The sequence below is a fragment of the Euprymna scolopes genome, chromosome 22 (assembly GCF_053919585.1).
Source record: "Euprymna scolopes isolate OS-2025 chromosome 22, ASM5391958v1, whole genome shotgun sequence".
Taxonomy (NCBI): domain Eukaryota; kingdom Metazoa; phylum Mollusca; class Cephalopoda; order Sepiida; family Sepiolidae; genus Euprymna; species Euprymna scolopes.
This window is the reverse complement of record NC_136503.1, coordinates 46,082,551-46,098,242: the sequence shown is the minus strand read 5'-3', so window position 1 is coordinate 46,098,242 and position 15,692 is coordinate 46,082,551. Positions and strand designations below refer to the sequence as shown.

General features: G+C 37.5%; 1 protein-coding gene across 1 annotated transcript in view; it reads right to left on the bottom strand.

The window, feature by feature from the left end:
• Positions 1-6,156, bottom strand: part of LOC145243706 (uncharacterized) — a 61,129-nt gene extending 54,973 nt beyond the window's left edge. Inside the window, exons 1-2 of the mRNA XM_080106762.1 lie at positions 6,136-6,156; positions 2,220-2,286 (exon numbers count right to left, since the gene is read on the bottom strand). Coding sequence (XP_079962888.1) covers positions 2,220-2,286; positions 6,136-6,156 — 88 coding nt within the window. The remainder of the gene's footprint in view (positions 1-2,219; positions 2,287-6,135) is intronic.
• Positions 6,157-15,692: the final 9,536 nt, after the last annotated feature.

The window sequence follows — 15,692 nt, the reverse complement described above, 5'->3', positions numbered from 1 at the left end:
GCTCGCAATGTCTCTTCTGTGGGAGAGAGGTTGCAGGTTAGAGAAAAGGGCATCCCCCACTAAGCTATGAAGTTTATTTTGTACTCTGTCAAGGCAGGATAGGCTGTTTTTAGCAGCTCCTGCCCAGATGTGGCAGCAGTACTCCATTCTTGGACGTACTTGGCTTTTATACAGATAGAGAATTGCATCAGTAGTGAGATATCTTCTTGAGTGGTAGAAGGATTCCACCATTTTCCCAGCATCGTTAGCAACAGATTTAGAAAAGTTTTTCTCACAAACCAAGCACATGGGTTGTTGTGGATTGGTCGGTGATTGACTCCACTACTACACTTTTTACCTACACTTCTTTTCAGACGCTCCTGGGGTTGCCATGGTTATCCCAGAAGAAAAATGGAGTAACGATTAGAAACTACGATTGAGATCAGACAAAAAATGTACTAAACATGCATATATAGTTTTAAAACCACAGTTGAATGGAAATGTGTTAAAGGCTCGATAAGTTATGCCTGGTATATCTTAATATAAAGAAATGTGTTAAAGGCTCGATAAGTTATGCCTGGTATATCTTAATATAAAGAAATGTGTTAAAGGCTCGATAAGTTATGCCTGGTATATCTTAATATAAAGAAATGTGTTAAAGGCTCGATAAGTTATGCCTGGTATATCTTAATATAAAGAAATGTGTTAAAGGCTCGATAAGTTATGCCTGGTATATCTTGATATAAAGAAATGTGTTAAAGGCTCGATAAGTTATGCCTGGTATATCTTGATATAAAGAAATGTGTTAAAGGCTCGATAAGTTATGCCTGGTATATCTTAATATAAAGATTGGAGAGCTTAAAACCACCATACATAGGTAGGTCACCGCTGACCAGAAATATGAAACAAATTGAGTGTTTCAAAACGATGTTTTACATGATTGGCAAAAATATTATTACTCAAAAGCTATCGTTGTTCATCTGATAATTCAATTATTGACATAGGTAGGATTACAAAATGGAAAATAAGAAAAAGGAACTCAAAACAGGCTTACAAACTGTATATAGGTACATACGTCTAGTTGCAGCAACTGGGGAGCGCTTAATTAAATCGCCACTTTTTACCAGCTTTTCTACCAACAACAACGTCACATTTTACTGTTATTGCTCCAATGCCTCTTCACAATTTCAACACCCTCATCTAGCTGTTTACCCACCAACGTTCCTCTGAAAGTTCATATCGCAACTCGGGGGGTGGGGGGAGCAGTACCACCCACTTTGAAAGCCACTGCATTAGTGTCTGGCAACCGTCAGTCATAAAACTCATTTACTGTCACAAGTGCATAGCCAATCCCAATGTTGCTCGTAAACCAACTCTAAGCATAACTACATTTGTTGTTCAATCTTTTTGTTATTACTATACTTTAATTAAGACTTCCCCTTAGCTCTCTTTTCTCAGCGTTAAGGAACACATGCATTGTTTACTGATAAATCTTATTTCCTATTTCTTTTGTGGCTCGATCTACTACTTTCTAACAATTGCAGATGGGGGAATTAGATAGTATCACACACCTCTCATGCCCAACTTGTAATTTATTACATAAATTACAAAAACAAAAGTCATATTACATAAATTCTATACAATTCATATTTTCATATCACATAAGCTATGAAACAGAAGAGATATGACAGTCAATCTAAAAACAAGTAAATAAAACAAAGCAAAACCCAAAATCGAATTGTTTCCAAATTGTGTATTTAACCCTCTCGCCATCCAAACGGTATTTGTATACACTAAAATAATTAAAAAAAAAAAAGCAAGGCAATTCTTTTTCGAACAGGCTCCTCCCCACTGGTACATGTTTCTTATACTAGAATGGTAAAATCAACCTTGCCTCTCCATCGAGGTAAAAAAAACGAAAAACAAGAGGAATTTTAATCATCTACCACAGGACTTTTAACCTTCTATATAAATAGGCATTCCACCATTTTACCCACCTCTTCCAATCAAAGATAATCAGGAGAAATTTTTACCACCTCCTATAGAAGAACTTTTAACCACCTTCTAATATAAACTGACATTCTGCCATTTTATTTCCCCTGCCTCCATCACAAAAAAAACAAAAAACAAAAAGCAGGAAGAACTTTTAACCACCTTCTAATATAAATAGGCATTTCGACATTTTTTCTTTCTCCCCCCCCCCCCAAAAAAAATAAAAAACATCCAGGAGGATTTTTTACCTCTTTCTGCACACATCTGAACTTGCCACCATTTTTTTTTCTCCTTAACAATAAGAACAGCGTCCTTCTACAATTTTGCAGAGACAAAATATGAAACAGTATCTACAAAAACAAATGACGTTTTAACAAAAAAACATATGTCTCCACTGTTTCTATTTTTAATAATATCTAAACAACCATATAGATCGACACAATAAAACCCTGAAAAAAATATAATTACAACATATAATACATATCGCTTCTTCTTTTAATTTCTGATTGCCGTTCTCATTTTTTTATGATAACCAATATAGACTTTGTAGCCTAGTAAGAGATGCCCTTTTCCCTTACCTGCAACCTCTTTCTCACAGAATAGACGTTGCGAGCCTGTCTCTGCTCTATCATTATTCTCATGGAAAGTGCTCGTTTGAACTCCAATCTATGGTTCCCCCTTGCCAAACTTTCATGGAAAACACCCGTCTAGTTGAAACCGCTATCAATGATTTTCCCTACTCTTTAACTCTCTTCTGTTTTCCTGCTTTCCAGCTGACTACAATATGGTCGTCTCCAAGTCCAAGGTAAACAAATTCTTGATGAACCGTCACCTTAAATAATTTAATTTACCAAATTTCCACTACTAACGATTACTACGATATTATCCCATTGACTTAGAAGGTATATAGTCTTTTACACCACACTGGCTTATCACGAACGCTGTTCAAAGTATGTGGGGTTTGAATAGTAGATTAATTTTATTTATTACTAAAATTCTACTTTATAATTTACTGTAATTTTTGGCATACATTAATATTTTTAATTGGTAATTATATTCATAAATTTTTCTGCTATTTCATTACAACAAAGTAATCAATAAAATTATTTTAAATTAATATTTCAAAGAGTGAACTTTGCAAGTATATTATCTCTATATTAATAAAAGAAACTTTTTTTTCTCTCTCTCTCTCTTTCAAAAAAAGACATCATAGCAATACAGGGTGGGACGATAAAATTGAAAAGACGACATGATTCCATTTCTGTTTGATGAAAACTGGTTTTCTTTTTTTTGTTGTAGACCGACCATCTACTAGTTGGTTAGTTGTGTACAAATCTCAAGAATAATAGGAGCCTTCTATCATGTCTGAAAGTGACACAATGTTCAACAAGCGAGATCAGAGATGCACCGCAGTACAACTCATGCTCTCTGCCTATCCAAATTATGACAACAGGACCATTGTCAGCACCTTCAAAATGCAAATCCAGACGATTTAACGCTTGAGGCATAGCTCAACAAAATTTCCGACCACAGTTATGGTCTTTGGTGTGGTTTCAAGTGAGGGCCACATTATGCCACCTCACATCTTCGAAGTCGGCTTGAAAGTCAACACCAAAGTGTACCTGGATGTGCTAAGGAGTGTGGTTATCCCCTAGTGCAATCAGGTGGTCACTGGCAGAACCAGGGTGTGGCAGCAGGACTCGTCGTTGGCCCACAATCCAAAAAGACCCAGGCTTGGTTTTAGGAGTGCTACAACTTTGTACTCTTCTCTCACTGCCCTCCCTCTTCCCCAGCCCTGATCCTGCTGGACTACTCCTGAGCATGCTCCCAGTTCCTGATTCGCATTGAGGAGGTTATTGAGGCTGAAGGCGGCTACATAATCAAGTTACATGAATTTGTTTTTTTCGGTAAAAGTTTTAAAATAAAGCTGTAGTGTTGTTTTCTTTAGGGCGACAACTTTATTGTCCCACCCTGTACTCATTAACCCTTATCCCGGGCCTTGATAAACCATGACATTTTTTGTAAAATAAATAAATAAATAAATAAAAGTCCTTATATAAACTGTTTCTAGTTTTCAATGTACTTTTTCTTCTTCTTTTTTTTTTTTTTTGCGATATAAGGAAAATGTGTTTATCAAAGTGACCAGAAAAATCAGACCACAATGTTAAGTTTTGTTACTATATGACGGAAAAGGGGTAAAAGATAATTGGCGAAAATGAAGTTACGTGTCTGTTTTGTTTTCGTTCTACAGAAAAAGAAGCATAATGTCTTATTTATTTATTTATTTTTGTGTTGTTGTTGTGATATTACAGAAGGACGCTTTAAAGATAATGTGTGAAAATCAACTTACATCTATGTGTTGATTATTGTGACGCCATCACTCTCCAACAAAGACTAAAAGTGGCCTTCTCCCTAAGAGGTAAAATATCAGACTGGCATTTTAGAAGACTCGGTTTTAAGAAAAACCAGAAGCTATATAATACAGAGAGAGTGAGTCAGAGGAAATGATAAAAAAAAAGGGATAAAGCTGATAGAGACAATAGAAACTGCTAGAAAGGAGACCTCTGTTGAATTCACCAAAATGAGGTCAACATTCTCCAAATGCTATTAAAGATTTTATAATTGGAGAAATACAACAACGCTCTTTGTTATTGGAATAAAATATAAGAAATCAACTTGTAATCATCCAAGAAGTGCAACAGAATGAGATTGACGTCATCAGAAATGCTGTTAAAGATCTAAAAATTAGAAAAATATAACTACGCTTTTTGTTATTGCAATAAAATATAAGAAATTATTGGTTTGTGTATAGCCTCGTCTTCACATTGCTAAACCAATCGTTAGCAAACTTGGTTAAAATAAGGCTTTTTTTCTGTTGTTCTTGGCCTTCGTGTTTGTTCATTTTCCCAATTGTATTTTTTTCTTGTGAATAAAAAAATTAATATCTCAAAGTGTAGTATCTGTTCCGATGCTACTCCTAACCACAATCATCAATTCATTCAACCTTACTCCTCACCAGTCACTCAGTCTTCAAATATTAAACTTTCACCCAGTTTGCTACGCATTTATTCACTTTCTGGAAACACATCATACATCTCTACTCTCTATTTCTAAAGACATTGTCCTCAGTCATTCTCCATCCGCCATTGGGTTGTAGAACCAATCGCACATCTCATACTGGGTTAGAGGCCACAGTTCCCATCCACAGGGGTTTACTGTGTCATACCCCTATCTAGTATCTATATGTAGCGAGCTGCTACTACTACGAGACTAGGCTGTATTCTCACCTTAGTTCTCTCTTTCTCCCTACTCTTTTCTCTTTTCCTTCCTTTTTTCTTATACGTCATCAGAGGTTCCAGCCAATGAAAAGCGAGAACGGTTTACATGGGACATTCGAGTGAAGGAAACGTCCTTACTTCCACAGCGACTAGAGACAGAGCACACGCCTCACTCCTCAGCTTCCGTTAGGTAGCCAAGAGGAGCATTGAACATTAATACAGACTTTACAAAATGCACTGTCTTTCTTTGTAACCCGTGTTTCGGGAAAACACACATATATATTGGATATATAAAACCTCATGAATTCATAACAAAGTCGCGGTACATGTCCTCATTGTTATAAGAAGACAATGCCTTCTTTTACCAGTATTTCTTTCTATTTCAGCGCTCCAGTTCTCCCTGTTATCGCAGGCGCCCCGAAGTGGGAGCCTACCGAAATGGTGACCTCTAATTAGTACCCATGTTAATGTATGGTAATAATACCATAATATGGTGAACCCCGTGCGCGTATATACACGCAATCTTCAAGAAAAACCCAGGAGAATGGGACGGAGTGAAAAAAGAAATTAAAAAAAAAAAAAAGAAAGAAAAAAACGCACTTTCGAGGACAACGTTAAAACCATACAAAAATAAGGTATATATGAATCCGCTTTCTAAGAAATGCCAGTCATATATATGTATATATCTATATATATTGCTATTTTTATTTACACTAAAGAAAAAAAAAAAGAAGTCATTTTACGTGATTTTCATCAGATAAATTGCTAAATTAGAACCAGGTCTAAAAACTATTCTCCGACAAAAGCGGCCCGAGCAGTTAAAACAGATTCACAAACGGCGTGCTGACACACACACACACATACAAAAACTTTCTTTGAAACGCACGTGCGTGACAACATACGCCATCTTTGGAACACACGTGGTAAATTTCACCAGACGAACTCTTCCCCCCCCCACCGAAGAACATTTACTATATATATATATATATATATATATATATATATATATATATATATATATATATATAAAACTAATAATAATCAATCCCAGTAAAGGCTGAATTTAACCTCTGGTGAGTACGTTTTTCTCTCTCTCTCTTCTTTCTATCACACTTTTCCCCTTTTCCCCAGCAATTTCCTTTAGTCGCCATTACAAGTAAATAAAAAAGAAGAAATAATATTAACTGATAGTAGCTAATAACCATAGTAGTAGTAATAATATTAATAATCATAATAATAATAATAATAATAATAATAATAATAATAATAATAACGATAATAATAATGGATGCACAGCAAGTTAGTATTAAACCTCCACAATTCATGGAGACTAGTGTAAATGGTTGGTTTTCTATATTAGAAGTGCAGTTCCATCTCCGACACGTGACGACCGACGATACAAAGTTTTACCCAGTCATTAGCGCGTTGCCACCAGATGTAGTGACAAATATTCCCCCAGCAATCTTACAGTCACTTAATTACGCTAAATTAAAGGAGTCTGTGTTATCTGCCTATGAAAAGACCAGACCCGAACTCCTGGAGAAGTTGATGAGGACCACTACATTATCTGGTCATCCATCGTTATACCTCCAGGAGATGGTGACGGTCGCGAATAGGATAGGAGTGAGCAAAGAGATAGTGCGCCACAAGTTTATACGTGCGCTTCCGAAGCAAATAGCACCAGTGGTAGCAGCCCACACTGAGATGCCGTTAATGGAATTGGGTCGACTCTCCGACAATTTGATGCCGTTGATAGAGAATACATCAGTATTCCAGGCAGTTAGAAGTCATACTCAGGCAAACGATTATAGTACCACCAGACGCGCTTTTGAAAACATCCCGGCCGGTTTACGTCCATATCGACGGAAACAGCGACCGAAGATGTGTAGAGCACATATTCATTTTGCAGAAGAGGCTCGCACATGTAAGCCCTGGTGTAAGTGGCCAAAGAACAAGAGCAGTATACAAATGCTACCTAATTCAGGCCCCTCCTCCCCCGCCCCAAGTGACTAGGAAAACTAGACAGGCGGACTGCGTTTGCTCCAGTGGTCCCGCCGTTATTACAAGTCTCTGCGAAGATAGGAGCAGCTAAAGTTAATTTTATTATAGATACAGGGGCCAGTGTTTCCATTTTGCCACTTCCGTAGTAAATGGAGTTACCCTGGAGCCAACCCCTGTGCATATCTCAACCGCTAATGGGGAGAGTATAAAATGCTATGGTCAAACGAACTTAGAAATAAAAATTCCACGTTTGAGAAGATCTTTCTAATGGAGTTTTGTGATCGCAGATGTCACTAACTCTTTGCTAGGATTCGATTTCTTGAACAAATTTCACATCATAGTGGATTGCAAAAATCGATCCATTCGTGATAACGTAACGGAGCGTGAGATTACAGTGAATGCAGTAACAGGAACCGATGCGGTAATAATTGATAAAATCGACCTAGCGGATTATATTACCGAGGTAATAAGTAAATATGATAATGTACTTTCACCACATAGTGGCACAAACAAAGACTACGGTGGAGTGTATCACAGGATTGAACAGGCAGCCGGGTACCAGTCTTCGCTAAAGCCAGACAACTTTCCGGCCCTAAATTAGATGCAGCGCAGGCGGAATTTAAAAAGTTATTAAATACTGGAGTTATCCAGCCTTCCAGTACCAAGTGGGCAACCCCGTTGCATTTAGTAAAGAAGGCGGATGGTACGTATCGAGCTTGCAGTGATTTCCGTGCACTAAATAGCATTACGAAAACAGACCGCTATCCGATACCAAATATAAATTCGCTCTGCACGCAGTTAGCTAGCAAACAGTATTTTTCTAAAATAGATTTAACCTCAGCGTATCATCAAATTAAGGTACACCCTGACGATGTGCCTAAAACAGCAGTCGTGACACCTTTTGGCTTGTTTGAGTTTAATTACATGCCATTTGGTTTAAAGAATGCTGCGGCTACATTTCAGCGTTTTATGGAAAGATATTTTTAAAGTTAGACTGCGTATTTATATACCTAGATGACATATTAGTCTTTAGCGATAACAAACAACAACACAAGGAAGACTTAGATAGAGTATTTAGAATCCTTAGCGATAACAATTTAAAGATTTCCTTAGATAAGTGTGTATTTGGAGTACCAGAGTTAGACTTTTTAGGCTCCCACGTTAACAAAGAAGGTTTATTGCCTACTTCAAGGAAAATTAAAGAGTTGGAAAATTTTCTAGTCCCTAAGGACTCAAAAAGCTTATGCATATTTCTGGGGATGACAGGTTTTTACCGTAAGTTAGTCCCTAATTATGCATCCGTAGTTTTACCGTTAACTGAACGAATGAGGTTGGATCCGGAAGCAAAGACCGAGCTTAATGAGGAAGAAACTCACGCTTTCAAAGCAATAGTAAGCAAGTTGTCTGAATTAATGGCGTTAGCTCATCCACAGTCTTCAACTACGGAGTACCACCTAGTTACGGATGCTAGCCAATTTGCCGTGGGTGCTGCATTGCACCAGTTGGTAGATAAGAAACCAGTACCTATAGGTTTCTTTTCCAAAAAATTTTCCAAGCCCAAACTAAGTATTCCACGTTTGACAGAGAGCTACTGGCAGCTTATTTTTCAGTGATCCATTTCCGCCACCTCATAGAAGGTCGCCACGTGACATTATTCACTGATCATAAGCCTCTGTGCGGAGCATATTACAGTCAGACACCGGCAAAGACAGATCGACAACAATGACACTTGTCAGTACTTGCCGAATATATTGCTGCCGTGGTGTATATTAAAGGAGCTGAGAATATAGTTGCAGACTGTATGTCTCGGCCTGCATTAGCTGTGCAGATAGATGCATGCGATTTGGCTGAAATAGCAGAGGCACAAAGAGGTGATGACGAGATAAAGTCATATACTGATTTAAAAGAATATTGTGTGTCGAAGGAAATTGGCTCAGTCCTGTGCGATATTTCGACAAAGTACCCCAGACCGTTTATCCCAAAAGAACTTCGTCAGGCTATTTTCAACAGTTTACATAGCTTAGCGCATCCTGGTATGGGAGCGTCTATTAAACTGGTTAAGTCCAGATACTTTTGGCCCAGCTTAGATAGAACAATTAAGCAATTCTGCGCAGAATGCATAGAGTGTCAGCAAGCAAAAGTTCACAGACACACAATGTCTGTGGTCCAACAATTCGAGTTACCATCTGCACGTTTCCAGACGGTACATATTGATATTGTTGGTCCCTTGCCCTTAATGCGCAATGAGTCTGACCCTTACCTAAGCCCTTACAAATACTTGCTTACCTGCATCGATCGTGCAACTCACTGGATTGAAGTACAGCCTATGACTGAAATAACTGCACAGTCGGTAGCAGAGGCATTTATCAATGCATGGATATCCAGATTTGGAGTCCCACTGCATGTGGTAACTGACAGAGGTAGTCAGTTTGAAAGCGAGTTGTTCCAGGAATTAGCCAAGGTAGTAGGTTTTTACCGATTGAGGACAATTTCGTATCACCCTCAAAGTAACGGGATGATCGAAAGAGCACACCGTACTCTTAAAGCAGCTATAATAGCTCGCAAAGAATCATGGATGAAAGCCATACCGGTGATTCTACTTGGTATACGTAGCACCCCTAACGAATCAGGTTTTTCCCCTTTTACATCTGTTACTGGAGCTCCGATATTGATTCCTCAGCAGTTAATACACAAATGGAGAGCAGGAGAGACTCCAGTTAATAATAAGTACATACGTAATTTGTGTGAATGGATGTCCAAAATTGATGTACTCGACAATGGAAAAGGACATATCCACGACAATTCAAAAACTTTCATACCAAAAACCTTACGGTCCTGTGAAAAAGTATGGCTCAGGGTCGATCAAGTTAGAAAACCGTTAGAAGAACCTTACTCAGGTCCTTATAAAGTCTTGACTCGATCAGACAAGCATTTCCAGATCGACATGAACAACGGTACTCACACACACGTATCGATAGATAGATTAAAACCGTATATAGAACCAACTATTAGTAATAAAATTAGACAGACGGAGAAGTCACAGATAGATAAAGTTAATACTAGTGATAAGATTATTAGGACAGACGATACCGACAAAGTCGAAGATGGAATTGCTACTGACACATATAAGTCTAGAGCAGGAAGGAAGGTGACATGGAAGAAGAAAAACGAATACTTTTATTTTTAAAAAAAGAACAGATTTAATAATTGGGTATAAGTTACTTAACTCCGTTAATTGGAGGGGGACTCTTGTAGCGAGCTGCTACTACTACGAGACTAGGCTGTATTCTCACCTTAGTTCTCTCTTTCTCCCTACTCTTTTCTCTTTTCCTTCCTTTCTTCTTGTACGTCATCAGAGGTTCCAGCCAATGAAAAGCGAGAACGGTTTACATGGGACATTCGAGTGAAGGAAGCGTCCTTACTCCCACGGTGACTAGAGACAGAGCACACGCCTCACTCCTCAGCTCCCGTTAGGTAGCCAAGAGGAGCATTGAACATTAATACAGACTTTACAAAATGCACTGTCTTTCTTTGTAACCCGAGTTTCGGGAAAACACACATATATATTGGATATATAAAACCTCATGAATTCATAACAAAGTCGCGTTACACGTCCTCATCTTTATAAGAAGACAATGTCTTCTTTTACCAGTATTTCTTTCTATTTCAGCGCTCCAGTTCTCCCTGTTATCGGAGGCGCCCCGAAGTAAAAGCCTACCGAAATGGTGACCTCTAATTAGTACCCATGTTAATGTATGGTAATAATACCATATATATCCCTTAATGTTTCTTTTCCCACATCCTAAAAATCTCCTGACCCATGACTTAAATACTTTCCTTAACTACTCCACCCCTCATCCATCAATATGTGATGCACGATACGCCCATGATTCTATCTAGCAAATTTTGTTAACCGGGAGATGAGGAGGATGAATGAGCTCATCACAATCATGGGAAGTAACGAAATGGCAAACTGCTTCACCTATAAAGCTACGGGTTAATGAAATAGATTGACAGTTGAATGATGAATAATACTATTGTTACAAGAAAATGGGTCCCCTTTTCTTGTAAGTAAGAAGAACCTTAGATATATGAAAATTAGATTAGGATAGACCGAGATTCGAACTTTGTAAGCAAGGTTTAGAAATAGATTAAAAAAATGGAATGTTAGGATTTTGCATTGTTCAATTTCATATAAAATAGTTTATATATGTTTGTTTCTAAAAAGTATTTAATTGTTCAATTCTTTTTTGTGAAAACTGAATTAAAATAAGGTTAGCTAGAGAATGACGAAATTTTGGGTTCGTCACCAAAATCCGTTTTTCATGGTAACAAAAAGGAAAGAAAAAAAGGGGGAAAAAACATTTATGGCAAATTTCTCGGAAAAGAGTAACTAGTGGAAATGAGCAAAAGAAATACAGACCCGAATAAGTTTAAAATGATCCAAGTTTATTAAAACAAAAAGTTATCGATTGCCTTTATTTCCCAAGGCTGGGGTTAAAAAAAACCCTTAAGGAAACATTTAAAAATACATAAAAAAATACAAAAAAAGACGTCAATCCTTACTTGTAAGAAAGGCTAAAAGAAAAAACATATAAAAAACGGAAAACAGTCCTTGTTTAGAATTCAGTCCTTTTAACAAAATGTTCAGTCTTTCTTTGACAAAAGGTTCTTTTTTTTTTTCCGAAAGGACATACAAAAAGTTTCTTTGACCTAAAATGGGAGAAAGAACTAATTTCCTTTGTGAAAGCTCATGTGCCTTTTAATTCAAAGGGGAGAGAAGACCGTAAAGCCGCTTTGGTAGGCTTTATGTGTACAAATTATGTATTTGAATTATGGAAGATTTCCTTTCTGAAGGAAACTTTGGTTGAAAAATCTTTCAAAGAGGGGATTTCCTTTCTAGGGGCGATATTCTGCTTGTCTCGTCGGCGAAATTAATTTTTGTTCTTCTTAGAAAAGAACTCTTCAACACACGGTAGTTTCCTTCGTTAGTCCTTTGAGAATAATAATTTACCAGTTGTAAGACTCGATTGTCTTTTAATAACTGGTATTAATCTTCCAGTCGTAAGACCTTGCTGTCTTATAATGACTGAGAATAAAATAACGTTAATAGTTTAGTACTAACCAATGAAGTTCTAAACAAACGTCTTTCTCAAAGGAGGAGAGAAAAAAAACCGTAGAATTTAACGTCAAGAATCCTTTTTGATGGAGCCGAATAGCGTCCTTCTTCTTGGCCGGCTAGATTCGAACTGACAAAAACGGGCAAAAGCCTTTCCTCCTCCTCCTCCTCCTCCTCCTCCTCCAGAGGGTAGGAGTGGGGCTGGCTGCTAGAAAGCGAACTATACCGATGCTGCTGATGATGGAAGTGACCTGCCGGTCAAGGAATGCGTTCCTTGACCCAAATGCGGAGATGTTGAATGGGTATAAATAAAAAAATAAATAAAAATTATTTCTCTATTAAAAATTTCCACAAGAAGAACGAACAATAGAAATTAAATATATTGAAAAATAGGTTAGTGAGAATTCTTTGTTATAGAAGTGTGCTTTCGAAATGTATGTTTAAGCCACGTGAGTCGACCACGTTTAGAGACACACATATGACGTCATAGCAGAAAGGGATTCTCAATAATAGAAGAGGATTAGCAGACGAGTTGAGATGGAGACAGGAGGCAGTCGAGTCCAGATCGAATACCAGCAGAGTCGGTCGGAGAGAGTTGACATGATCAGAGGAGGGTCCCCTCAGATGTGGAGGGGTAGAACAGTAAACATGTAGAAACGACTTTGAATTCGTTGATGTCATCATCATTCGACTGGTCGATCTGATAATACAGAAGTCATCGTTTTGTAAAACTGTGTCGTGACATCATTCAACAGCAAAAGGTAATGTGAAACATCCTTAATAGGAACCTTGTCTCCCTCATCGTTATTAATGAACTTTGTATAACCCCCTTCCATGTGTCTTCCTCTCTATCATGAGTAATGATTATCCTCCCCTCCTGTGTTATAAGAAACCACAGAACTGTAATATATATAAATTTCTTCTCCCCCTCGTCACCATCGTATATATGTACCCGTCATCTTAAAAATGACCCCGGCTATGTAACACTACGAGAGGATTGGGAATAATGAATGAAATGAATAAAATGTTATGACTTGTGAGAACAGTTTATGACTCATGCCTATTGACGTTGGATTTAAAAATGGCCGTGTTGTAGTCATTAGGGAATCAATATTGTGGTAATTAGTTGAGCTTTTTATTTTACTAATGCACTCCCACTTATCAAGATAAAAAGCTACTCGAAGACAAGGGTTAGTGAGGAGGGTAGCTTGACAGTTGAATCATGATGAACACTATGAGAGGTTTGAAAATCTTCACATACCACCCACTCAAAACAACAGCCAACCCAGAAAACAGCAATTTTAACCCCTTTGTCATAAACATCACCCACAAAATATCAAGAGTAAATAACAAAATTTGAAGGAGGGGGAGGGGCAGCCTTGTATAGAGAAATCATACTAAGACCTAAAAGAAACTTGTACCGAGAGAGGGCTTGTAGGTCCTGATATAGTCTGAATAAGTTTTAAGAGAAACAATGGGCAGGATCTGCTGAGGACAGTAAATGAATCCACACTAAATGTGAGTAAGAGAGAGACATAAACTGAGTGATTCCGAGAGAGGAGTCAGTGTACCATCACCTCGATCGACAACTCTGCAAAAATTCAGCTGGTCCCTTTCTCTAAAATACAAACAAAGTCACCTGCTTATTGCTCCCAAACTTCTCCTCATTGGCTTCCACATGTTCTGCCATTTCTCTGGAGGATGGATCCTGTAAGGAAACTGTGGAGACTAAAATTCCAGATACTAGTACCAGATAAGGTAACCATTTGAGAACACTAAGCGCTGTCTGTCACTTCCCTGGGGACTGCATATATATTTGATGTTCCCTAGAAATTTCTGTCTTCGGCTGGAATTAGCTCAGTCCATTCAGAATGAATACAATGCCTGGTATTACGAGTGTGTGTGTGTGTGTGTGTGTGTGTGTGTGTGTGTGTGTGTGTGTGTGTGTGTGTGCAAAAAAAAATTAGCAAGATTACACTGAATTTTGATAGTTTGTTATGAAAAACTGAACTACAATTTTCACGTCAAAATACTGAAGTTGTTACTTCTTGTTGAAACTTGTAGAACATTGGTTTTGCGAATGGCTGCTCAACAAGCGGTAATGACATTAGTGTATTTATGTTTAACACGATAAAAAAAAAAAACTTCCCAACCTCATTATTATTTCCTAATGCGTTAAGATAATATTATTAAGAACTAATGATCTTTCTGAGATATTATTAGCAAGACAAGTAGGCCCCATTAGAAAGCGGCCCATTTTGCCAAGTCAGGATAATCCAGCTTTGGATTAAAATGTAAATATTATGACTATGTGACGAACAGGAAAAAATCCATAACTCTGAGCATACACTTTTTCCTCTAGCAAATCGGTGCTCAACAAGCAAGAAATTATAGGCGTTTCAAATCCAGTAAGCATTCATTTCTATCGTTATAATATAGGTATGAATCAAATATAAAAAAAAAAGTGCCCACTATGAGGACAGATACAGAAAACTATTTTTGAGTGATATGTAAATGGTAATTTGCCAACAAGGAAATAATAGAGGACGGAATGATGTATTAAACGATTTTTAAAACCTGTGTCTTCATCTCTAGTACAATGAATTGTTCTTGAGAAGGATAATAAAGTTTAAACAAGAATTAATCTTTCGTTTTGTACTTCGAATTAATGTTGAATAAAACTTTCCTAAGGTTTGATCAAATCTCGGTTCTTTCATTACAATTTATACATTAGTTATGAAATGTTATCACAAGCTCGACCGTCTGGAACTCGATACGTCAGACAATGACTCTAATGACAAATGGCAACATTGGAGAAACATATTTGAGGGATTTCTGTCAGAACGGCAGCCATCTTACTTTGGGATTGACAGGTTCACAGAAATTAACCTTGTTATTACACCATCTTTCTACTCTGATTTATAAGTGTTGTGTCTGCACAAATAATTAACAAGAACACGGAAAGTAAAGGTATAACAATAATATATTAGAAAGAAAAGTTATATACATACTTACATGTCTTCAGATATGCTTCAGTTGGAGATATTCCGGTAGGTGGCGTGTTGCATGTCTTACTGGAGGCAGCATAGGCGTCTTGCCTAGTTGGCGGTCATTGCCGGACTCTCCCGGTATTGGTGGTTGATACCTTTATATATCTCACTCACCCGCCTATGTTAATTAGTGGGCGTCTCCACAACAATAAGTGTCAAAATTATACGACTGCTATAAACACTCTAGATAGTATGTTTATTAAGAAGAAAATTCCTGATGAACCGCCCCCTTAAGTAAGACACTTTATCAAATCTCCAATACTAATGATTACT